Source organism: Coptis chinensis, chromosome 6, assembly GCF_015680905.1.
Source record: "Coptis chinensis isolate HL-2020 chromosome 6, ASM1568090v1, whole genome shotgun sequence".
Lineage (NCBI taxonomy): Eukaryota > Viridiplantae > Streptophyta > Magnoliopsida > Ranunculales > Ranunculaceae > Coptis > Coptis chinensis.
Genome location: NC_141461.1, coordinates 75,993,909 through 76,019,385, shown reverse-complemented (window position 1 = coordinate 76,019,385; position 25,477 = coordinate 75,993,909). Strand labels below are relative to the sequence as shown.

The window sequence follows — 25,477 nt, the reverse complement described above, 5'->3', positions numbered from 1 at the left end:
CTTGGTGTTTCCATTTTGAACGATTCTTGAATCTTGATCACTTATTTTGGCTGTTAAAAAGCAAGTCACTTACTCACTTTCAGTCGTACACCCGAATGTTCTTTGGATTATGTTTAAATTTCATGATTCAATTTGCTAGTCTTGAATGTCATCCCAACTTTCTTTATATGATCCCAAACCCATGTTTTAACGACCCCATAAATAGACGAAGGAAAAAAAAAATTATGGACATTACTTGTTGGTTTGTATAAGATCAAACTGGCGTTAGGTGGATGCTACCAATTTATTGATTGTGCACATAAATGACATTACTGTTTTGAAGAACCATGTAGTATCTCTGTGTATAATGGAGTTCAGTTGCTAAGGAAAGGTAATGTTAATCCGCTTATTGGTTTGTCTCAATGTAAGTGCCCTTGAACTTTACTTTCCTGAAGCAAGTGGCTAGTTGAAGTGCTTTGTTCATCATGGACTTGCTTCTCCACAAGGGCCCTGTGAGAGTGAGTAACTGCGCTTAAACATGAGTCTCTTTAGTTCTCTTTCACAAATAGTCTACAGCCATCCTAGAGTCGTTCTTACTATGACTTGATTATACCCTTCAACTTCAGCTACAAATTTGGACATCAAATCATCCTATCCATGATGCCACATTTCCTCGGATAGTGTCGCCTGTTCTGATTATATCAAATGAATACATCAGACACCAACGAAAACAAAAGTAATATAAACTATCTTACTTATCATGCCAAAACGTAACCTTGCCTGAAACTCCTTTGATCATTCGTCTGGTTACGGTAGTCTTCATAAGAAATCTGAAGTTTTCTAGACAGCTCAAAGAAAAAGGTTACTAACAAAGTTGTTACTACAGCACTAGCCGTTGTTCCCGGTGATGATGTCGCCAAAGAAAGGAAATAACTAACATATACGAGGAATAAGGAAACTGTAAGCCATTTGATCGGCATTTGACCTGTGACTTGCAGTATTATTAATGTGGAAATAACAAATCCAGCAGTAGTGAGGGATGAGATTGCGCCATATGCAATGGGATCAGTAGTAGCTAAAATTGGTGTTCCCGCAGAGTGCTCTTTACCATTGGTTTTACCATCATCTTGCCAGAAACCACCAGGCGGGTTTACTCCAACTTGGAGCGTTGCTGTCATAACAAATACAGTGACCACCAGTAATGCATCTCGGTTCTTTCTCACCTCATCTCGAGATGAATGGAAGGAATTCAGTAATCTTGCTAGATATGTATCTTGACGTCGATGAATAATTTGTGCACTCTTGGCTCCGCCATGGCGGAGGATGCGTTTCAATTTAGCCTTAATGACCCGTTCAGCCTGTTCAGCTGGAGCAGGAGTATCTTGTAAGATGTCTAAAGCTGTTCGACCTTCGCCATCTTGGACATTAACTCCTATTACCCACTCGTGCGACTTCCATGTACGAAATAACAACTCTATCATCTACACTAGGATGACAAACACATTGTTAAAAGCAATTACTAAACCAATAATTACATAAGAACGTGACTTGTAATGATTACTAGGGGATTCATTCGTTTCATGTCTTGAATCATAATAAACATATATCAGAAATCGAGAAAATGGTTTAGAGGGCGGCTGCAACCCTGCCCCTCCCCAGATTTGACATTGATCCCCTGTGTAGTGATCATTAGGTTTCTTTAACAATGATAGTGCTAAAACTTCGAAACAAAAACTAAACTTTAATAATGGCGATCCAAATAATGGACCGCATGAAATGCTATCTAGCTAGCTCGTCTTAGTTTCTAGCCATCACTCACATCAGTGGGTAACGAGACCTTTCATAGTCGCACACAATCAGTTGACATTGCACGTATTGCAAGAATTCACAAATCCATCAGCTTAAGTACTGAGGCCTGATGTTGTTTGAACATAAATAGTGCTAGACATATATGAACATAAATAGTGACTAGACATATATGAACATAAAGATGACAAAAGGATAGATGATTTACCTTGAACTGTCGCTGAATGATCGCCAGATGCAGAACAGTGTTTCCATCCTCATCTACCCAACTTAGAATCTCATCCTTTTTCAACAATTTAATGCAGTCTATCAAGACTTTGAAGGCTTCATACTGATTATTCTTAACCGAAAGGTGGAGAGCCGTCTCTCGTCTAACTGTCAACTCTTTGACTGAATCAGGGCAAACATATATCATTTTCCGCAAAAGAGCAGTGCTATCTCCAGCAGCAGCTGCACAATGCAAAGGAGTTTTACCTTCCTTTCCTTTGACACGGACAAGTTCGCCATTCATTGTTAAAAACCCCCTAACTAGTTTCTCATGTCCTTTTTTCAGAGCCAAGTGTAATGCACTAAAGCCGTTTAGATTTAGCTTTCGACCCAATGAAGGCTTTAAAATCATAATCTCGAGGGCAAAATGGGTGTGCCCTGCTGATGCTGCTGTGTGCAATGGACTGTCAATGAAAGGATAACCATCTATTGTATCGAGGATGAAAGGATCGCTCGCAAGTGCTGCATACAAGGCTTCAATATTACCTTGTTGAGCTGCTAGAGTTAAAGTTGGAGCGGCTTGACCTAAATTGGGATCCATTGATTCCTGAAGCAATCTGAACATTGAATGCAGAACGTCTTAACACATTTGAGGCTGCGTTAGCTGGGAGAGTATTATCATGAACATTTCTAAATTTCCCAGCTATGACTTTCAATTTCTACAACCACTCAGGTCATTATATTCAAGCGTTCACATATGTCTCCACGTTTGTCAATTGGCGTAAGTTTGAATGAAGAGTCTCCACGTTTGTCAATTGGCTTAAGTTTGAATGAAGAGACCATAAAAGTCAGTCGAACACACTTGTTCAAAAGTGAGATAGCTCTCTGACCTCCCTCTCTTCCCCTTGCTTGGGATGCAAGAAATAAATAGTTATTCCCTTCTCTGCAGCAGGAACAACAACACGTCAAGGATGCTATCTTCCCTGATTCCAGCAAACCCTCTAGCCGGTTACCACTTCTTGTTCTCAAGATGCGAATAAGCACAATCAACATTTGGGGAACACCACCGAGAACCGTAGGTCCACAAAGATTGTTTAGTGATAACACTTGCCCGGTGGAGAGGGAGCTACCATAGTAGTAATCAGGAATGCATTCTCAACAAGTATGCTCAAATTATCTTCACATGTCAAACCAACTTACCACATAAGCCATTAATAGAATTTACAACCTTCAATATTCAAATGAGGTGGATCCTGTGGAATTCGAGCTAATCAAGCCGAGCTTCACTATTTTCAAGCTTGGCTCATTTATAAAGGGAGCTTTGAAAAAAAACTCAAACTTGGCTCATATAATATATGAACCAACCCGAGTCGAGCCTGAGTAGTTTGCTTATCGAGCCGAGCTTCATCAAGCTCGTTTATTACATGGGGCATGGGTTATAATATAAGCTCAAGTTTGGCTCATTTATTAAATGAACGAGTTCGAGCCGAGCTCAACGAGCCAAGCCCGAACCGCTCGGCTCAAATTCCACCCTTAATCCTACATTCTTCAACCATTTGTGTCTTTGATTTGAGATAAGATGACTCAATAAGTCAATAGTACCGCCGTTCCTTTTGATGTTGGCTTTCACCCATTCCCAATCAGACAATGGGTTTAATCTCTCTAGTACTTAAATGGTTGCACAAAAAACCCCTGGAAGCAAACAAATGCATAAAACCTCCCTATTATTTAAAACATAACATCAAAGCCAAAACAGACCAAAATACCCCTGTGAAAATCGGACTGACGTCATCAATCTTTACTTATAATTTCGGCTTAAGGACAAACCGGGCTGACGTCATCCTATGTAAATTTGTATTTACATATGACAATTTAAAATTACACAATCTTCTTAACCTATTATTTCATATGAAAATTTAAATTTATATTCTGTCTGGTGTCGTCGGAAAAATTTCAATCCCAAAAGTTACTATGTAAATTTAAGTTTTCTTAGCTCCAATGACTATAAATATAGTTTTACATATATATGATTATGTAAAAATACATTTATATATATTCTGTTAGGTGTCGGGAAATTTTCAATCCCAAAAATTACTATGTAAATTTAAGTTTTTATAGCTCCAATGACTATGCAAATATAGTTTTACATATATGACTATGTAAAAATACATTTACATATAGTCGGAAAATTTTCAATTCCAAAAGGATAAAAAAGGAAATAAGATAAAATGGAAAATAAAAACAGACAAGATTTTATCTCTTTTTTGGAAAGCAGAGAAATTATTTAACGAGACCTAAATAATAGGGAGGTTATGTGTTTAGAAGGAAACTTGAAACGGGGTGCTCAAAATGAAAAATTATGTTCCATACAAATTCCTCCTTTCTGGAATCAGGGCTGGACCTCATGTTGGCATGAAAGTTAACTTTGCCCCACAGTTGTACCTACAGATTGATCCCCTGTGTCATCCAGCACAGGTTTTTCGCACACTCAAGGGACAATAACCTGTTAAAATCTAGGCATGTTTTGGTTGTAAGACTCAATATATTAACCAGCTGAGTGTCATAGCTGATGTGTTACTTACTAAAGTGATAGTGCTGCGGATACACTAAGGATCGTATATCTGACAATAATGATTCCACGTAATCAGAATTTTAATCTGACTGGAGGAAACAGATTTACTAACAGAGTAGCAAATTAGAATGATGCAAAACAAAATGTGAAGGACTCGAGATGAAATAGGAGCGAAATCTCCTAGTAACACATCTTTGAGACACCAACTCACTTGAGCGCAGCACACAAACATTCACAACACATGCATTAGCCATTAATGTATCTGTGTGCGCTATGTACTTGTCTCCATCATCCTGTTTCAAAGGCAATGATAAGTAATACTACTGCAGTTAGGGGTGTCTCTTTTTTCCGAAAACCCAATTTTTTCGAATTCGATTCTATATTTTTCCGAATTTGGCCATAATATTTGTGTTCCGAAATTCCGATATTCAACTTTTCCGAAAAATAATTGGATCGGAATTGGATGTGTTTTCAAGATCCAATCCGATCCAATTTCCGATTAATTTCGAACATATAATGGTCTATTTCATATAGTTACTAAATTAAAACTGCAGATAGTTTACAAACCAAATAATAACCCTAGAGAAATAGAACATCGTCTCTCACAATTTCAAAAAATCAATATTGTCATTCTAGTACATGTTTCAATTCCTCCCATCTTCCTATTTACTGAATTAATGCATCAACATGAAGAAAAAACTTGCTGAATAAACGTGTTAAAAAGTGTAACTTGTTTACTGAATTAATACATTTCACAATTATTGCTAAATAAATGTATTAACTGAATAAAAAAAAATAGTTATCCTAAAAGAGAAACCGATTATATAATTCAAATTTTCAATTTACTTCTATATTTTGCAGATTCTGAAATTTCCGAAAATTTTTCGATTTTCCAAACTTTCCGAATTCGGAAAAAAAATTATCATCCCAAAAATTGGATCGGATTTGGAAAAGATATTTCCATCTGAAAAAAATTGGAAATTTTTCCGAAAGCCTTTATTTATCGAAATCACCCCTAACTGCAGTAGATTCGAGTTCCACGTGTTTGTTCTTGCGTGTGTTGTGTGTAACAGAGCCATATAAGGAAAACAAAACAAGACATTCAAATCCACACCAAATTAATGAGCTGCACCATTTGATTCACCATGTCAACAGCACATACAAATCAAAGAAAGTCGAAGAACTGGCAACTAATACTGAGTTACTAACCCAATCACACGTCTATGTCTACAATAACTGGTAACTAATACTAACCCAATCCTGTTACTTGTAATATTCAAAACTTCACATTGAACAACACCCAGTTGAATATAACACCAAGAACCATTCCAATTGATTCAGCAACCACGTTTAATTCAGTAACCACCACCACTGATTACAATCTAGATCGGCTGGATTTTAAAGTGAAGGGACATCAGAGAGAAGACGAAACACTTCAAGTCCTGCACACACAAAAAAAAGCCAAAGAGGATAGAGATTAGTTTATATTTGAGAGTGATTTGATCCAGTAGTCACTTGAACATGAGTAATAAACATGCTCTTCGGCCCCTTCGATGTCTGGGCTCTAGTTTACCAAAAAAAAATCTATTTTTTATTTATATTATTTAAGTACATAGACAATTACAGTTTTTAATCGTATAGATGCTAAGCAATATTTCGGTTGGAGTCCCTCCACGTTTAACTGCTACAATGTGAATGTACTCCACCAAGAATCTAAAAATCCGTCGCACCTAATAAGCAACTACCTGAAATCGAGATTTCTGACAAATGACAACAACTCTCCATTACAATACTAATTCTGAAGAAAATAAACTCCAATAAAATTCAGTCAATGATATTTGAACATCAAAATTTGCTCCAACCACCATGGGCCCAATATAATCCTCTATCAATCCATATTCTTCTGATGAATACTAATTCATTATTCTGACACTACCAAAGAAGGAAAAATCCCTGACATTAAGATAGTAAGACAACCCACGGTCCATAGCTTTCTCCTTCGGTCATGCAGAACTTCCTTAAATTGCTTCAATGATACCACCCATTTGACCAATTCTTCAAAATACAAGTTCCAACTGACAAGCCATCATCAACCACTATTGGATATGCTTAACCAAGTTATCATAATGAACCATCCAGAAAAATATGACTTTGCTGCAATAATACGATTGTTAAAGTTGCCCAAGACATGAATGTCACTTTGTCATATTTGGCCAGTTCGACGTCCATCCAAAGAGCTTACAAAGCAATACCAAACCTCTAAGCACCAAGTGACGCCTTGTTCATGTTCTCTCAGAAGTCTATAATATAGACGTCCTGACATTTTTTCATGCAAAAATAATTCTCCCCCTCCCGCAAGACCAAAATAAGTTTTGCTTCTTTTCCTTTTTCTAATTTCTTTTTCAATCTAGTCACGATTTTCGCTATCAGGAAAACATGCAGCAAATGGGTGCCATCAAAATGATTGGCTGTGTCCTTAACACCTAAGCCTCTTAGTTGCAAATGCATCATGAAGCCAGCATCACTTGGCTGTCTGGGAGAGGGCAATTGGAACTTCATAATGAACAATAAAATGGAATTCATCTTATTGCAACCAACATCTGAGAGCTACTCTTGAGAATGGCAACAGGGGAGTGTAAAGGACACCAGATTAAGAAGTATAGCTAATTTGTACCCTCTTGTTCTTCACTTTGTAGGCTAGCCCAGTTAACCCCCTATGCTGACTTTCCTGCATTACTTGCTTCAGTTTCTTTTCTCCAACAGTCATTAAATGGGAAATGGTCCAGAAGGTGCCAACCTAGTTCGTATGGTTGTCAAAGGCCACGTGAATGCTAGGACTCCAAACCTTTGCTATGCTAACATAATTGTTGTTCCTCAAATGTATATACTTGCACAATATATATATACATAATACATATAACTCCAAGCCCATCAATACGAAAGTCGGACTGTACTTTTCAGTTTCAATTATGATTGACTTGATTTTCAATCCTCCTCCCCAAAAAAACAACACACACAAAAGAATATACAGTTTTATCTAGTAAAGAAATGAGTTAAGAGTTTGTTAATGGGGACTTCTTAGGGGAGATTTTAAGCCTTAGGGGTATTTTAGTCTTTTAACAAAAAACAGAAAAAACATGCAAAAAACAAGTGAGTTTAGGGTTCCTGAAGCCGTAAACCCTAGCACACCAGCTAGGATTTGCAATGAGGGAGAGGAAGATGAGAGTAAAACACCCACAAATGAGGATGAGGATATGGAATTTGTTAAGTCTGTGTTACTCAAGAAGTACGGAACTGGATCTTTGGAGAGATTCAGGAAAAAGCTTGATATGGCAGAAACTAGGGAGAGAGATCCAATTATGGATGAGGCACTGGATATAGCATTACGCTATCATGAAGCACCAGTGAGTGACGAAGAGGTTTCGACTACAGCAGAAGAGGTGAGCAAGACAAAAGAAGGATGGGAACTTTGCTGCCATGAAAGGTAACTCAGTGAGCACAGAAGGAAGATCTACTGCTGCCGTCGAGCAAGAGGAGAATATTGAAAAGACTACGATGGCTTCAAACACTAGAAGTACATGGGCTGAAGTGATTGGGAAGACAGCTGCTGGAAGAGAAGAACTGAGCTTTATAGCACCTAGCATAGTTAATGGGAAGCCAATCATTCACGTAAAGAGTACGCAATTTACTGGCTTTAACAAGAAGTTCGAAAACTTGGTGGTTGGATCGTTTGTTGGTAAGAGATTGAACTACAACTATGTAAAGGAAATAGTTAGTAGAACTTGGCGCCTAAAGAACTTCACAATGAAACCTTATGGGGACACGATGTTTACATTCCAATTTGAGAAGGAAGATGAACCGAAGGTAGTCCTGGATATTGGATCCTTTCATATAGCAAGCAAGCTATTTGTTGTAAGGCCGTGAAGTTATTTGTGGAGGCAGAAACAAGAGAATTGAAGACGATTCCGATATGGATTGTGGTCAAAGGATTGCCGATGGAAATGTGGAACAAAGCTGGGTTCAGTCAAGTGGGGAGTGCAATAGGAGTTCCGATGTTCACAGAGAGCATGGGCAGAACCTCATATGCAAGACTTTGCATAGAAATTGAATCAAAGTGTGCATACCCAGCAGACATTCCTGTAGTATTAGATCAAAGACGTGCATACAAGGTGTCATTCGAATACAACTAGAAGCCCCCATGCTGCAAAACATGCAATGTATTCAGACATACTGACCAAATATGCCCGAAGAAACCCAAGTCTGAGATGGAGGGAAACAGAGTTTGGTTGAAAAGAGAAACAAAACCTGAAGATGTTAACAGAGAGTCTAAGGAAGAAGCGGTTTTGAAAGAGGCAGCAGGCAAAGAAACAATAGGAAAAGGAAAGAGACAGGAACTAGAAGTACAAGAGGTGCAGATCATTAATGATGAGGAAGGATGGGAGTCCCCAACCAAAAAACACAGCTGCAAACCCAGGAGCATTGCAAGTGAAAAGGAAACAGGTGGGGAAGAGGCTACAGGCCAAGGTATGAGGATAATAGAAGTCAGTGAGAACTCAAGTACAGCAGAAACACAAAAAGGGGAGATAGAAAATGCAGAAGAAGTGAGGCAAAGGATTCAGCTGCTGCAACATGGGGACAATAGATTCAAGCACTTATTCATAACAAGTGGAGAGATAGAAGAGGGTATACAAAAGAAAGATACCATACCAGCGAAAGGCACCAGAGAAACATCAGAGAGGACTGAAACAGTTAGTGGTAGCAGAAAAGATGGGACTAAACTTAGTCCCAGTACACATCCTCAACCCCTTTAATGATAAATTTTGCTTGTTGGAATATGAGGGGTTTTAATAGAGCGTTTAAGCAAGTTGAAGTTAAACATATGGTGAGAAAATATGACATCAGTATAATGGGATTGGTAGAGACAAGAGTCAAGGAGAAAAATAAAGAGAAAGTAGCCACAAAAACCTTCACTCAATGGCATATAGAGGACAACTACAATGGCAGTGATGGGGGAAACATATGGTTTTGCTGAGACCCTAGGGTATGTACAGCAACAGTCTTAAAGAAGGATACTCAACACATAACTATGGAAGTGGCTACAATAACTGGGGAGGAGTTTGTGATATCAGTAGTATATGCTAGCACAGAGATGATTACAAGAAGAGAGTTATGGAGAAGTATTATTGAGTTATCGTGCACGATCCAGAAACCTTGGATGCTTATGGGGGATTTCAACTCAATTCTAAAACCTGAAGAGAAAGTAGGAGGATTAGAAGTAAGGCCTTATAACTTTACAGATTTTCTGAATTGCAGCACGTCAGCTGGGCTAGTTGATATAAAGTTTAAAGGGAATCTATTCACATGGAACAACAAACAAGAAGATCGGATTAGCTGCAAACTGGATAGAGTGATGGATGGATCGGTGAATATGGAGATCATGAAGCTGAGTTTTTAAATCATGGCGTGATCTCAGACCACACCCCCATGGTAGTCACTTCGATGATATAGAGAAACCAAAAGAAAAAATCATTCAAGTTCTTTAACTTTTGGTACAGAGAAAAAGATTTTCTAAACACAGTTGAAGAAGCTTGGGGAAGTGAGGTAGTGGGTAATCCAATGTATGTATTCATGAGGAAACTGAAGTTCACAAAGGCGGTGCTAATACAGTGGAACAGAGAAAGGGTTGGCAACATAGTGAATCGGGTACAAGAAACAAAGAAAGAGATGAATCGGGTGCAAACAGAACTACAAAGCCAGCCTTGGAACAGAGTATTAATTGGACAAGAAAAGGAAATAATTAAAGCCTATGTACAAGCAACCACATGTGATATGTATAGGCAGAAGTCTAGAGATCAAGTGATAGGCTCGGGAGACAACAATACAAAGTATTTCTTCAAGACTATGCAAGCAAGAAGAGTTACAAACAAGATTACATGTTTGAGAGATACTATGAGGAATGTCATACAAGATTTTAATGATATTGGGACAGAATGTGTGGACTTCTACAGAGTACTCTATAGTCCTAATCATATGCAGCCATGCAGGATATGGACTTCTCAATTTTTGATGTAATTGAGCCAAGACATCAGATATGCTCAATTGACTATGAGGAATTACAAAGAGAGATAACTACGGATGAAATAACAGAGGCTTTGGCCAATATTGGGAATGATAAAGCCCCGGGTAGTGATGGATTCTCTTCTTTTTTCTTTAAATGCACATGGAGAATCATTGATGAAGACTTCATAAAGGCAATTATGAACTTTTTCCACTCTAGTCAGCTTCTAAATGAGGTAAATGCTACTTGCATCACACTCATTCCTAAAGTACAAGTTCCACTATCACTATCAGACTACAAGCCCATTGCATGTTGCGGAGTAATGTACAAGTGCATCACTAAGGTAATGACAAGAAGAATGAAGGACATTATGCCAAAAGTGGTTAATCTCAACCAATCAGCCTTTGTTAATGGGAGAAACATTCATGACAATATCTTGTTATCTCATGAGTTAATGCACAATTACCACAGGAATGAATACCCACCAAGGTGTGCTGCAAAGGTAGACTTGAGGAAAGCTTATGATTCAATAAGATGGGAAGCAGTAGAGTTTGCACTGAGAAGAGTTGGGATACCAGAGAGATTTGTTACATGGGTGAAAGTGTGTGTTGAGACAACCTCTTACTCTATTATGATAAATGGGTCGTCCTATGGGAACTTCAGGGGAAGGAGAGGGATCAGGCAAGCAGATCCTATGTCACCATACCTTTTCGTTCTTGTCATGGACTTGTTCACTGAAATAATGCATCATAGTGTGAGGGAGGGACTGTATAAATTACATTATAAGTGTGTAAATCCAATTATTACTCACTTATCCTTTGCAGATGATCTGATGGTGTTTATGAACGGAGATATCGGCACGGCCATAAAGCTTAAGGAGAACCTACAAGTATTCAACAGAGTCTCGGGACTGGAAGTGAATGTACAAAAAAGCAATGTTTTCTTTACTGGAGTGGATGATATCACAAGTACAGACATAGAGCAAGTTATGCTTTTCTCCAGAGGAGAGTTGCCAGTGAAATATCTAGGACTTCCACTGATCACTACAAGATTAAGGTCCGTAGACTGCTACCCTTTAATTTCGAAGATCACTGGGAGGATACAAAGCTGGAAAGGAAAGTTGTTATCTTATGTGGGAAGACTACAGCTGATAAAGGCAGTGTTGAACAATCTCAGTGTATTTTGGGTTGCGGCTTTTACATTGCCTCAGAAAACTATTGATGACATCAATAAAATCTTAAGGAACTTCTTATGGACTGGACTGGACCGGACTGCAAGCAATCTCATGCTCTGATAGGGTGGGAAGATGTGTGCTATCCATATGAAGGAGGATTGGGGATTCGAAACCTCGAGAAGGCTAATCAAGCAGCAACCATGAAGCATATATGGAAACTTATAAAGAAGGCCGACAACTTATGGGTACAGTGGGTTCATAAAAACCTAATCAAGGGGAGGGGTCTATAGCAACTGAAAATACCCAACGACTGCTCATGGAGCTGGAGGAATATGTTGAAAATGAGAAAGGAAGCGTCGGGCATCGTGCTTCATCAGATTTGCAATGGAAGAGGGACTAGTTTCTGGAATGAACCATGGCATCCTTTTGGAATTCTTCATGATAAATTCCCAACAGAACTGAGGTATAGATCTAGCTGCAATCTGAATGTCAAAGTCTCAAACTTCATTACAGATGGCAAATGGGAGTTTCCACAGAACATCAAGATCCATTTAGGTGGAATAATTGAAGCACTCGAAGAAGAAGTGGAAATAATGGGGGAAGGTGATAACATAGTGTGGTCTGCTTCTATAAATGGGAAATACAGCATGAAAGAAACTTATAAGAGCTTAAGAGATGAAAGACAATCAGTACAATGGCATAGAATGGTGTGGTATTCGAACAAAATACCACGTCATTCGTTCATCAGCTGGATGGCGCTAAATGGAGGGTTGAAAACTTTGTGGAAACTAAAGGAGCAGAAGGTTGTTGCAACTGACTTGTGTGTTTTCTGCTGGAAAGAGGTCGAGACAGAAGAGCATTTGTTTCATAACTGCCCTTTATCGCATGATACATGGAACATGCTACTTAAACACATGGGATTTAATAGGCAGAGAGAGAGTACATGGCAAGGGGAGATTTTGTGGGTTGATTCTGTTATAAGAGGCAAAGGAATTCAACAAGATGCAGTACGACTAGTGTGGAATGGATTTAACTACTGGGTATGGAAAGCGAGAAATGAAAGAATTTTTGAAAACAAACAAGCTTCTGCAATTCAGTTAATGAGATCAGTGATTGAGGACACAAGAATCAAGCTACTAACAGTGGCTACAAAGATGGAACGCGGACCAGTAGCAGACCGATTCATGGACATCTGGAATGTTGAAATACAGGTTCAACAAAGGCAACAGAAGAGATGCACGTGGCAAAAGACAGAAACGGGCACGCATAACTTAAACACAAATGGAACTCTTCAAGGGCTGTTAGGAGGTTGGGCAGCAGTTATTCGAAATGAAAATGGTCAAGTTTTGGTGGCAAGTCACGGGAAGACCAGCAAACATTCTATAGATTTAATAGAATTGCAGGCAGTGGAGCATGGAATGAATATGGCAATGAGGCATGGAATCAGGAGGATCAAGGCACAAACAGACTCCATGAGTGTAATCACTTTCTTAACAAAGAGGAGTCACCATCCTTAGCACGCAGAGAAGATGATCAAAAGCATTGAACGCATGAAGGATTATTCCATCCTTGGCACGCAGAGAAGATGATCAGAAGCATTGAACGCATGAAGGATTATTTTGAACACTTTAGTATAATTCATGTTTTCAGAGAATCTAACAAACTAGCTGATGCTTTAGCTAGCAATATTCCTACAGCTAGTCATGTAGATTTAGTTCCAGGCTTCTTTTCAGAAGATGTAAAGAAAATCATATATGATGATGCAAGGGGTAAACAATATGTGAGAGAGTAAGGATGTAACAAACTTTATTTTAATTCTAATAAGAAGGGGTAGGGACCTCTCTAAAAACTTCGCTCACCGACCAAAAAAATATATATATACAGTTTATCCTATTGATCCTAGCGCAAGTCTCCGGAAAAAAAAATCCTGAGTCCAAAAACAGTTTTTTTTAGGTGCAATATAGGCCTGAGAATGGAATTTGACTATTCGTTAGGTAGTTAAATAAACACAAACACCACCATTCTGGTAGAATTTGAAAACAAAGACTACATATGGGTCCCCCCCCCCCCAGGTTGAGTGATTGGTACAATGTCATAATACATATACTATATCTCCTTTCTCGTGATACATATTGACACGTGTTTCTCAGTATAAATCACTATCTTAACGTTTCTCAGTTTTCCAGTCATTAATTTTTAACTCCCGGTCCCCTTTAAAACCTGTACAGTTAAATCGCTACTCGTTTGAAGAGCGAATAGCGAGTAAGTGTAATCAGTCGGAGATTAATTGGCATTAATCGGGTGATTTTTCATAATGGAGATTACAACGAGATCCCTAATAGGCTAATATACAGGATTGCATTCTATACTGACCACAAGTTGACACCCTTCTTCAAGCATGGTTGTCTTTTCATGGCACGACCATCAATGCCATAGACTTTATATTAAAAGCAATATACAGAAATTACTCAAGAAGCACAGCAAAACAAGAAACGAAACAGACTTAATAAATCCAAAGATTATAAAATGAAACAGGAAAACAACTACCTACTGATGAAGTGTCTGTTATATGTTTAACCGACCTGAACGAGATAATAGAATATACGGAGGCCATCTGGATCCTCGCTGCTGTTCACATCAACAAGCGACCCAATCTTTGCAGTAGTGAATGAAATGTGCTCATTCCCTATCACAATCTCAAGCTCCTGCGTCCCAACAAGGTCTGGGACTGGCCACTCACGATCATCTTCCTTCATAATCTGAAAACAAGCACAAAATAGAAGAAAAATAAAGAATCTCACTAAAACCAATCCAAATAATTATAAACCCTAAAAAAAGTTTACTTCGCTTTGTTCAACGATGTGACGAATCTCATTAAGAACAGAAGGAGTAAGGAAAACTTCTTTACGAATCATGGTATCGTTTTTGTAATTGGAATTATTAGCATAACGAAGCTTCCCATCTTCTTTGAACTCAAATTCTAAAAACTCGTGACCGAATTTGCCCTTGTGTCCAACGTAGTATCTCAAATAGAACTCTTGCGTGTTGTTCTCTTCTGCCATTTTTATTTCTCTGTATTAAGCAGCTGCAGCTTCAGTATGTTCGCTTTTATAGGGCTGTTAATGGGCTGGGCTTTTACTTCCTTTACTACTAATCTTGCATATCATCATTTCACCTATGCAATCTGCTTTTCTTCAACAACACCAAATCACCCATAATACTATTATTCTTCACCAGATTTTACAAAAGCTAAAAAATAAAAAGTCATTCATAGGTGTATAGTTGTTAAACTTGATATGCATAAAGCTTTTGATCAAGTTGAATGGGTTTTTTTTTTTTTCAAATTTTAAAATAGTTCGGTTTTTGTTCTAAATATATTAATTGGATTAAAATATGTCTTACATCTACCTCTTTCTCGGTTAATCGTAATGGTTCTCCCTTTGGGAAGTTCACTGCTTCAAGATGGGTAGATGTAAGACAGCAGATCCATTTAGAGCAAGAGTTAGATGTAAGGTATAATACCCCGTGTTTTTATTCTTTTATTTTTCCTAATAATAATAATAATAATAGATAATAGATAAAATAAAATAGGATAAGTGTAAGTGAAAATAGGAGACATGGGTTTATGGGATAAACCTTCTTCCCTATTTCGGGGGTTTTGTTTTTAACAAAAAGAAACATAATAGGGTTGGTCAAAAAAACACAGCGAGGGTTTTAGAAAAAAAAATTGAGTTTTACTGAAAGAATAAAAGGTTTTGAACGAGGAAGATCGTCCTTTCGCCCAACAGTCGACTTCGGTCTTTCGAGATTTTTTCCGCTTTCGGAAAGTTGTTCGGTTTATAAATAGTGAGTAGTCTGACGATGTTTATTTTGTTTAATTATTGTTTCTGCTAAACATACCAGTAATACTGTTTTACATATTGGAGAATTTAAACTATCGAAGCCTTGACGCCGGTTGTTACTTGCGTCAACCTCAGAACTCAAGACGTCTTATTCTTTGTGGTGTTTGACTGATAGTTTTGTTAGAAATTTTGGTTGTGATGTATACTGTTAGTTAGTAATTGATGTCGGTTTGGCTGTTTGAGTGTTGTGGAAGCTTGAACCGGTGTTAATGGAGCGCCAACCCATAGAAATCGGAGATCATTAATCGATTTTGAAATCTTTAAATGTTATGATGTGGTGGTTGTGGGTTAGGTTATGTTTGGTGGCTAGTGTAGTGTGTGTGAGGGCTGCAAATGGTGGTGGTGGAAGCTTGAAACAGGTTGTTAATGGCGGATTGAACCAGATCTAGTTTTGATGATGGGTTATCGATTTAGGGAATTGAGCTTTTGCTTTTGTTAATGTGATAGGGTTTTTAACAAGGATTAAAACCGTTAGGTTGAAATGGGCGGAGGAGTAGAGATGGTGGTGGCCGAAATTTGGGCTGGTGGTGGAGGACGAAGCCTGGAGAAAACAACCTGTTCCATCTGTTGGGTCGGGCCGAAATGTTTAAGTTTTGTTTGGGCCGAAATCTAATTTTAGGTGTTGGGCCGAAATGGTTAAGTTTTGGTTGGGCCAAAACTCTATTAGTTTTCTTTGGGCCGGTTTCTAATTTATACGGGCTGGTCCTTATGTCCCCAATTGGGTCAGGTGGAATAGATAAGTGAGTTTTAGACCTTTGGGTTCTAAGGTTTGGGTTTGGGCTTGGCTAGTTGGGTCCGAATCATTACCTTAGTCATGAGCCATGCACATTGACCTTAGCCATGAACCGTGGCTACGACCTCGAACCTGTTGAACATGGAAACGATAGTTTGACTTCGACCATGATGTGTTGACTTTGACTTTGTGATTGACTAGGGTTGACTTTGACCAGTTGACCCAATTTGACCTTTTAACTTGGATTATGATTTGGGCTATTAGGATAGGTCTAGGGCTATTAGCATGCTTGACTTTAGGCTAAGACCTTTCTAAATATACTTATGTACATGTATTTACTACTCTGTGATATTTCGTCTTTTATGATATACAACGTTATGACACTTATACATTCATGAAATTAATAATGCGTAAACCAATTTACCACCTCTTTTAGAACTCTCCACACCTCAAGTTTTGGAAATTTAGTTTTATGACTGTTGATGTCATATGTTAGGTAGGCATTTATTGAATGTGCCATAAATGGCCCGTTAGCGTTATATATTGGGTATTCATCGATCGCGCTACATGAATGACCGGGTATTCATTGAATGTGCCATGAATGACCGGACTCTTTGGACCGCCCTAGAGGAACTAAGGTATTAAGCCTGCGGGTTAGTTGTCTTCCTTGAGTGTACGGGAATGTAGGGTTGGGTATTCCTTGAATGTGGCGGGAATGACCTAAGGTACTTAGGTACTAAATGGTGAGTGTATAAGAAAAGAAATTGATTAATTGATAAGAGAAATTGATTTGATTATGCGAGTGTTTGGGTTACTTTTGAATACCTAATATAATATCTACATATGTTATATAGAAGTTCTAACTTTCTTTTGCAGGAGGGTAAGACTTAATAACATTTTTGTGTAGGGACGCGGTCCTACCCTTATACAGCAGTGGATATCGGTAAGTTTTAATTCAATGATTTAGATATTAAAACGAGTTATTAGAATGAGTTAATATAATGGAAGTTTTGCTTGGGGAGAAAATATGCCGGTTGAAATGACGGAACTATCTATCTTCCAAGCAAAGAATGATTAAGTTATGGGAAAATATAACGTGATTGTTTGGATAATTTAAGTATGATAATGGTTATATGTGGTTAGTCTACTCATACCAGCAAATTCCATTTTGCTGACCTATGTTTGTTTTGTTTTGGCAACGTGGGTGTGTTCTTGGAAACATAGGTGGAAGGCAGTGGAACCGCGGCGTGTGATTTTGATTCTTGCCTGGAGCAGTCCGGGAGGTTATTTTATTAGGTCTGATCTTTTGGAAGTATGTAATAACGTAGTTTTCTTTTCATATGACATGAAAATACGATGTTGAAGACCTGTTATTATTAGAGTGGTTTGATGTTTTATTGGGACGGAAGATAGACTTTTTTTTATAAAGTAATAAAGAGAATTTTGGAGATTATTTTTGTTGTTAAGATTCTTTATGATGTGGGTTTTAGGTTTTGACATGTGTTGTATCCACCCCGTCATAGCCTGGGTTTTTAGACAATTGAACCGAGTGATGTTTGAGATATTTATATTTCAAATATTTATTTTTTTTAATTGTTTAGAAATTCGGGCTGTGACATAAGGCCATTTTTATTTCTCTGTATTAAGGTTTTTTTTAGCAGCTGCAACTGCAGCATGTTCACCTTTAATGGGCTGGGCTTCTGATCCATTTATCTATATTTATGCTTGATATTGGCTATTTGTTTACTACTACTAGTTTGAAATACTTAATGCGCAAATTTATACAATGGATAATGGATAAGCAGGTTCCTATTCTTACTTTATTCTAAGCATTGTCACCAAATTTGGCGTTTTTTTAAAAAAAAAAAACATGTTTAAAACCCGAGATATTGGCAAGGCGTCTAGTTCCAGTTTAAAATCCGGGTTTTTCAAAAAAAGCGTTTTAAACGTTTAAAACCCGAGATTTTGAAAATCTTCCATTTATTTATTATTATTTTTTTTAATCTAAAAAAAACGCGAGAAGAAAAAGGGGTTTTGGAGTTTACCTTTTAGAAGAGTGGGCGTTAGATTGACTTATTGAGATAGTTCTATTTTGCTTTGGACTATTAATAATTAATTGGAAATTTTAAAGTTAACTTATTTGTAATACTTGATTATGTCCTTATGGTTGGTAATTAGTAGTATATTATTTAGAGTCATGTTTTAGTACTGAATCTAAAACTTTTAGTATTTGGATGAGTAATGATAATTTGATACTTTCATGTATTTGAATTTTCTTTCATTTGTATTATTATTATTTTTATTTTATGTGTCTATTCTTTTTTCTACTCTTATAAAAAAATCAAACTCCTTATCTATTATATTATTTATCATCGGTTTTTACCGTTTCTTTTACGTATTATACGTTTTAAACCCGTTTTTTATGCTCCACATTTTTTTATGTTTTTTTTTCCATTTTTTTTCCGAAACGTTCCGTTTAAAACACGAACTAAGTTTTTTTGAAGTACACCGTTTTAAACCCGTACCGTACTTGGTGACAATAATTCTAAGGCTGCTTCACATCACATTGAGTAGAATCAATGAGCATAATTTATTGCTTTTGATTTGGCATTTTTTCATTGAAAGTTCGGTTTTTGTAAAAAAATTCGCTCAAAAAAATTTGCCTTTTGTACAATACATCCTCAATCCTTGGTTTGAGTGGATAGAAGTGTGGATTGGTGCACATTGAGTGCATTTGATTTTTGGAGGCATTGAAGAAAATGGCTTATCTTATCTTATCTTATATATAATGGGAAAACTTGTGTAAGGGTATGTTTGTCATTCAACAACCAACGGAAAAAACCAAAAACAAAAAAATGTTTCTTTCAGAACAGTCACACCGTTTCGCTTATTCTCCCAAAACAAAGTATTAAGAAGGAAAAAAAATTGTTCGGTGTCAGATAATATGTAAGTTCTTCTTCTTCTCCTATTTCACATTTTAATTTAGTTCTTACCGAACATGCAATCTCTCTTTTATCAAGTCAATAGGCAATGAAGACTTGCAACCCTTTTCCCATTTTAATTAAAACTCAAAGTAATAAAATTTTCGTTTCAATGGTTTATTTCTATTTCAATTTTTTTTTTTTTTTGGTTTTAACTTTTAATTTTGCAATTGTTCCAGTGTCATTCAATACTCGCAATCCCGTTTTAAAGTTCAGGTGCACTCACGAACATGTATGTCATCTTCTATCTTTTTACTTGCCGCCGTTTATTAGTTTCCGCATTCTCGCTTTTTAACACTATCTTTTAAATCAAAAGGGTTTCCGCCTGCAAAAATTTTCTGAAGCCTTTTTGTAAAAGGGCAAATTGGTAATTACGTTTTCCCCATAAGAACTACCCGAGAAACACATGCACCGTTTCGGTTGCCAGTTAAACTTTCCAAATTTATTTCAGAATACCTTTAGCAGGCAATCACAGATTTTTTTTTTTCTTCAAAAACACGTGTGTTCCTCTTCTTTTCTCTGTCTTCTTCATCACTTACATCTTCCATATGATTTTTTATTGTTTCAGAAGACATGTTTAATCACAATTGAATTTTGAAACATATCGTCAATTCATATTTTTTGTTTTTATGACTCAATTATGATTATGGACCAAATGTATGCGGCTTAGAGTCAAAAAATTCTAGCTACTTGGGGAACACTGCCATATGAAACTCTGATCTATTACTTATTAAGGTCTCTGAGTTCCTAATGTCTGTTTCATAGTTATTCTCACAAATTCTTCACGTGCTACCAATTTTAAAATCATTCCAAGCGCAATGAATCTCGAAAAATCCACTTTTGTCCTTCTTAATACAAATATCTTGGTTGTAATCAAAATCTTTTTGATTCATTATTTGGTGGGGTTCGTTTCTGTTACAATCACTTATAGGAATGCATTGATGATGCTCTTACTTCCCCCGAAATATTTTTGTTTATGTAAATTTTAGAAAGTACCCTGGTAATTCTACCACTGATGATGATGCAAAAGTTACGTGATCTTCGACTTCTTGGAGAGGATGGATGAGTATGCTCAGTCAAGACTCAAAATTACGATTGCAGCGTTGCTATAGTTGGTTGGTTGCGCTGCCAATCTTGGCAAGGATGGTAATTGATGAGAAGGAATTTAAATCAGGACCACTTTTTCTAGGTAGAGCTACTACATAGCTGCTCTGTTTGGTAGCCTTTTTTGTGAGTTTGTTACACATGTTCAGACTTCAGTGTTCATATTGCCAACTCTTAATCCTCTCAATTGGGATGCTTTTAATTATGCACCTCTTCTCTAGGAATAAGTTTGTTATTGATATTGTTGTGTTGGTTTCAGATGCAAGACATTGGTTCAGGGTGTTTTTGAGTAACTAAATTCTACTGTTAGTTCTATTAAAACTTTGGCATCTACATTATTCTTGCAGGTCACTCTTAAAGGATTTAGGTCGGGCAAATTAAGTACGTTGGTCACAACAAATGCCGCATCACCTGATTTGAACATCAGATGATATTGTTCATCATTCGGGTTTGGGTATGTAATTTTCATGTTCCTCCGAAATTTTTTGGGGATTCGTTACTGGTATTTGATCTGATGATCTTTTTTTATTTTGTAGTATCTTGATGTGTAAATGACATCAATCTAGGAGAAGAGGGACAAAGTAAAAAGAACTTATTTTGGTTATGCCTTTTGAGTTTTATCTTGGCCTCTACTGTCATGTCTACTTATTATCCTAGCCTCTACCGACATGTCTTCTTATTATGCTGGCCTCTACTATCGTGTCATCTTAATTATAAGCATTCCGTTGGATGCATATTTTACGATCTAGGAAGACGATAGAAAAGAATTTAAGCATGTGTCTACTCAGAATAGTAAAAGTTAAGGGCTTCCTTAATACAACATGGCTTTTATTGGTTTTTATACCTGCTGACTACATTTGCATACTTACAAATATTAAGCTATTTTCAATTGTATCTAAAATCAGCAGCTTATGCCCAATTGACTTGATCGGATTTATCAACAGTAAATTTACTTGTAAAGGCACTCTCCAAGACAACTGTGTAAGTCCAAATTCTCATTTAGGGCGTGATATAGTAACTATTTTTATCATGCACTTACTAACCTTGGTTTCTCATGGTTATACCTTTTATTAGTCTTCTTTGAATTATAGTCCTATATCTACTTAACTTTATCTTATTTACTTAAGTTAGATAGCATACATGTTTCCTTTCCAATTTTTAATTTCTATATTGTCTCTGCACTTAAAAAAAATATGTCCTACTTATATTTGTATCCGTATCTTGATATTTCATATTTATATGAGCCTATTGTTTAGTAAATGATGCATAACAGTATAGCAGGCAGTTAGGTAACCCCCATGTCCCTACCGTGTGATATAGTGTGTAGAAATAGGTTTGTGAAGTTTTAACTTGCTTATGTCAATTTTAGAAGACATAACACTGTGAGATTTTTAGGATGTATCTCTGCAAATTAATGTGGGTCCTTGACCTTGAAAACTCTGAACTGTATCTCTACATTTGCATACTTACAGATATTAAGCTATTTTCAATTGTATCTAAAATCAGCAGCTTATGCCCAATTGACTTGATCGGATTTATCAACAGTAAATTTACTTGCAAAGGCACTCTCCAAGGCAACTGTGTAAGTCCAAATTCTTATTTAGGGCGTGATATAGTAACTATTTTCATCATGCACTTACTAACCATGGTTTCTCATGGTTATACCTTTTATTACTCTTCTTTGAATTATAGTTCTACATCTACTTAACTTTATCTTATTTACTTAAATTAGATAGCATACATGTTTCCTTTCCAATTTTTAATTTCTATATTGTCTCTTCACTTAAAAAAAATATGTCCTACTTATATTTGTATCCGTATCTTGATATTTCACATTTATATTAGCCTATTGTTTAGTAAATGATGCATATCAGTATAGCAGGCAGTTAGGTAACCCCCATGTCCCTACCGTGTAATACAGTGTGTAGAAATAGGTTTGTGAAGTTTTAACTTGCTTATGTCAATTTTAGAAGACATAACACTGTGAGATTTTTAGGATGTATCTCTGCAAATTAATGTGGGTCCTTAACCTTGAAAACTCTGAACTGTTCACATCATTCATCAGGGAATTCAGGGCTCTTGACCTTTAAAAGAGATCATTTTTCTGTATTAGAAACTAATGTTACGACTCATATAGTTAGAGCTAGATAATTTCTGAAGACATTTAATGTTTCGTGTTCAATTTCAGTTCCTTTGGACCTTGAGGAATATCGGAGATTCGCATGCAGCTATGTCAGCAGGATCATCTGAATCAACTAAGGATAAAATATTGCAAAGCAATGTATGTATCTTGCTGATAAAATATTTCGAGAATGCATTAGACAATGGGATATACAACTGCGTTGTGAAATTTATGGGAAGTAAGATATATTAATTCTTCTTTTATCCTTTGATCAGGTAAGCAAGTACTTCTCTGATCCTCAGTGCTACTTCCAAGTGAATGGACAATACGTGAGGAACAAGCTAAAAGTTATTCTTTTTCCTTTTTTACACCGAGTAAGCACAAAGTCATTTGAAATTTCTCTAATGTTGTTTTTTTTTAAAAAATTTCTCTTGGAATTTTTGTTTTGTTCTTTTGTTAATCCGCTTTTGACTCTTCTATTCAGGGCCATTGGACAAGAATAACTGAACCAATAGGTGGCAGACTCTCCTATAAACCTCCAGCTTTTGACATAAATGCTCTTGACCTGTACATCCCCCTGATGTCATTTGGTATCTATGTGGTCCTTGCTGGCTTCACATTAGGCCTCATTGGAAAGTAAGACTGCATAATTAGGGCCATACAATGTTTTTTTCCCCTTACGAATACGTTTCCAATGTTCCTCATTTCCTTCATGTGATGCAGGTTTAGCCTGGAAGCTTTGAGCCTTCAGTTCACAAAGGGACTATTTGGATGGTTTCTGCAGGTACTGCTACTAAAGGTATCATTGTATTCGTTGGGGAGTGGGGAAGCACCGTTGTTGAACATTGTCGCATATGCTGGATATGCTTTTACTGGGATGTGTGTGGCTGTTAAGGGGAGGAACATGTAGAGTCACCCCCTAAATTTTTGGAGCGGTTACAGAAAAAGGGGACATGGGGCATTTGACAAGAAAATCGGTTAAACTCATTTCTTCAAATCAGTTCGCCTTTCCGGTCTATCTGCCTCGAAAAACGGAGTCTCTCTCTCTTTCACAAATAATAACCAAAACACACCGCTACAAACGAACAACCGTTGCTTCCCCTTACCATAATTGCTCCATTTCTGATTTCTCCATCTCCAAAAGCTTCTAAACCACGTACAAACTGTTTCGACACCATTCCACATTTGACAACACTTCGCAGAGGGAGAGAAATTATGGGAGATTGGTAACCAACGTTTAACACTATGCAATCGCAATGGAAGAGGTTAGTTTCTTAATGTTTCTTAAGTTTGTTGCCCATTTAGCACTATTTCACACGTTCTTTGATGTTGTCAACAATTTCATTATCTAGAACAATATTCTTTGTATTTTGATTAAAAAAAATATGAAACAAAATAGCTTTAATTATTTATGTATGTTTGCTTATATGTCTCTGGATTTGTAATTGATTGTGTGTGAACCAGTTTTTCCTACGCACCAAAATAGAGTGATCCTTTTGTATGGACTCTGCTTTTGTGCGTGCCATAAGCCTAGCATTTCTTTTTGCATGAGTATTTAAGAAACTCAATAGTATGCAATTAAATATGGAGTTCATATTATTCCACTACCAAGTGCCTCTTCTTTTAGTTGTCCCTTAAAACCACTACTACTTTGCCATTGATATGGGTTATTTAGCCATTTGCTTAGATGCTAAAGCAATAGAAAACATTCCAACTAACTGATTTCATATACCCCTCTCTAATGGTCTCAAGTGTAGTTTAAATGCTAGATCATACTAATGTTCTTATGATCATGGCTACTACGGAGGATTGTCCTAGGTTTAATGCTTTGACCACTTCTATGCGTCACCAATCATGTTAATATTTCTCAATTTTAAAAAATAATTGTCGAACTTTGAGAACATTGAATAGCAGCATTTTTAGTTTTGCTTCTATATTTATTGTCGTAGGTAAACATTTTGAGGATATGGTACTACTATGAATTTTGTATTATATATTCATGCTTCTGCCTAGGTGTGAAGCAAGGAACTTGGACCCAGGATGGCTGGACACAGAAAGGATCAGTGCATATACATCCTACGCATGGACTTGATATCTCTTTAGTGGGCGTTGGGAGAGATGAAGATGCTTTAACTAATGTGGGCTTTACTATGCATAGGCGGGACAAATCAAAATCTGAGAGCATGATGTGACCATCTTCATGAACTAATATGTTTTCTGGCTTCAAGTCTTGGTAGACTATTCCAAGCATGTGTAGGTTTCCAAAGCAAGAAGGACCTCTGCCACATAAAACCTGCAGAGATGATGACATGAATTAGTCCAGATTAGAGGTTCTACAAACATAAGCTTTTCTGGTAAAACTAATAATTATGAAAGTTTTCTTGGATGCCTTTTGTGTATTTCAGGATGTTAAACACTTCCCAAGAATTCATTGGACAGACAGCTCAACAACAATTTCTTCATTAACATGATACAAGAATGAGATTGGGCTGAAGATGACCTTCACGTCAAACTGGACTCACAAGGATTTCAAAGACCAGATGACGTCTGAAAATCCACAAGGGCACGATGACGAGGCTCCACTAGCAAGTGTAAAGAAAAAAAAAATACAAAGGTTCTCATAATCCCAAATCAGTCATTCTTCCTACTTTGTACGGAAATGTTACATGATATGAGGAATGCAACTGGTAAATACAGAATTATAGATTTATAGGAGATTATTCGCATCTCTACCTTCCACTTTTCTTCAGTACAAGAGGTTTAGATACTTGCAAGAATTCTTATTTTGCTTACTAACAGATGTTTTCGTTGGCAAATTGGATGGTAATTTCGCAAACCC

At 36.9% G+C, this 25,477-nt stretch overlaps 3 protein-coding genes across 4 annotated transcripts; 1 reads left to right on the top strand and 2 right to left on the bottom strand.

Moving 5' to 3' along the window:
• Positions 1–216: 216 nt before the first annotated feature.
• On the bottom strand, positions 217–3,199 carry LOC147494510 (ankyrin repeat-containing protein BDA1-like). 2 transcript variants are annotated; one of them, XM_086568928.1, is made up of 3 exons: positions 1,994–3,199; positions 760–1,460; positions 217–666 (listed from the first exon to the last, which is right to left on the bottom strand). In XM_086568928.1, the coding sequence occupies exons 1-3, from the start codon at positions 2,615–2,617 to the stop codon at positions 621–623; spliced, it is 1,371 nt and encodes a 456-aa protein (XP_086425054.1). In that variant the 5' UTR covers positions 2,618–3,199; the 3' UTR covers positions 217–620. The 2 variants fall into 2 exon arrangements, with proteins under 2 accessions (XP_086425054.1, XP_086425053.1); XM_086568927.1 differs by having other exon boundaries at positions 755–1,460; positions 1,994–3,197.
• Positions 3,200–5,644: 2,445 nt separating this feature from the next.
• On the bottom strand, positions 5,645–15,286 carry MAGO (mago nashi family protein). The gene is made up of 3 exons (XM_086568926.1): positions 14,640–15,286; positions 14,379–14,555; positions 5,645–6,006 (listed from the first exon to the last, which is right to left on the bottom strand). The coding sequence occupies exons 1-3, from the start codon at positions 14,856–14,858 to the stop codon at positions 5,947–5,949; spliced, it is 456 nt and encodes a 151-aa protein (XP_086425052.1). The 5' UTR covers positions 14,859–15,286; the 3' UTR covers positions 5,645–5,946.
• A 6,328-nt stretch (positions 15,287–21,614) lies between these two features.
• Positions 21,615–25,403, top strand: LOC147494508 (uncharacterized). Its single transcript, XM_086569054.1, has 6 exons — positions 21,615–22,098; positions 22,705–22,797; positions 22,914–23,012; positions 23,123–23,274; positions 23,362–23,903; positions 24,652–25,403. Exons 1-5 carry the CDS (start codon positions 21,913–21,915, stop codon positions 23,546–23,548), a joined length of 717 nt encoding a protein of 238 aa, XP_086425180.1. The 5' UTR covers positions 21,615–21,912; the 3' UTR covers positions 23,549–23,903; positions 24,652–25,403.
• Positions 25,404–25,477: the final 74 nt, after the last annotated feature.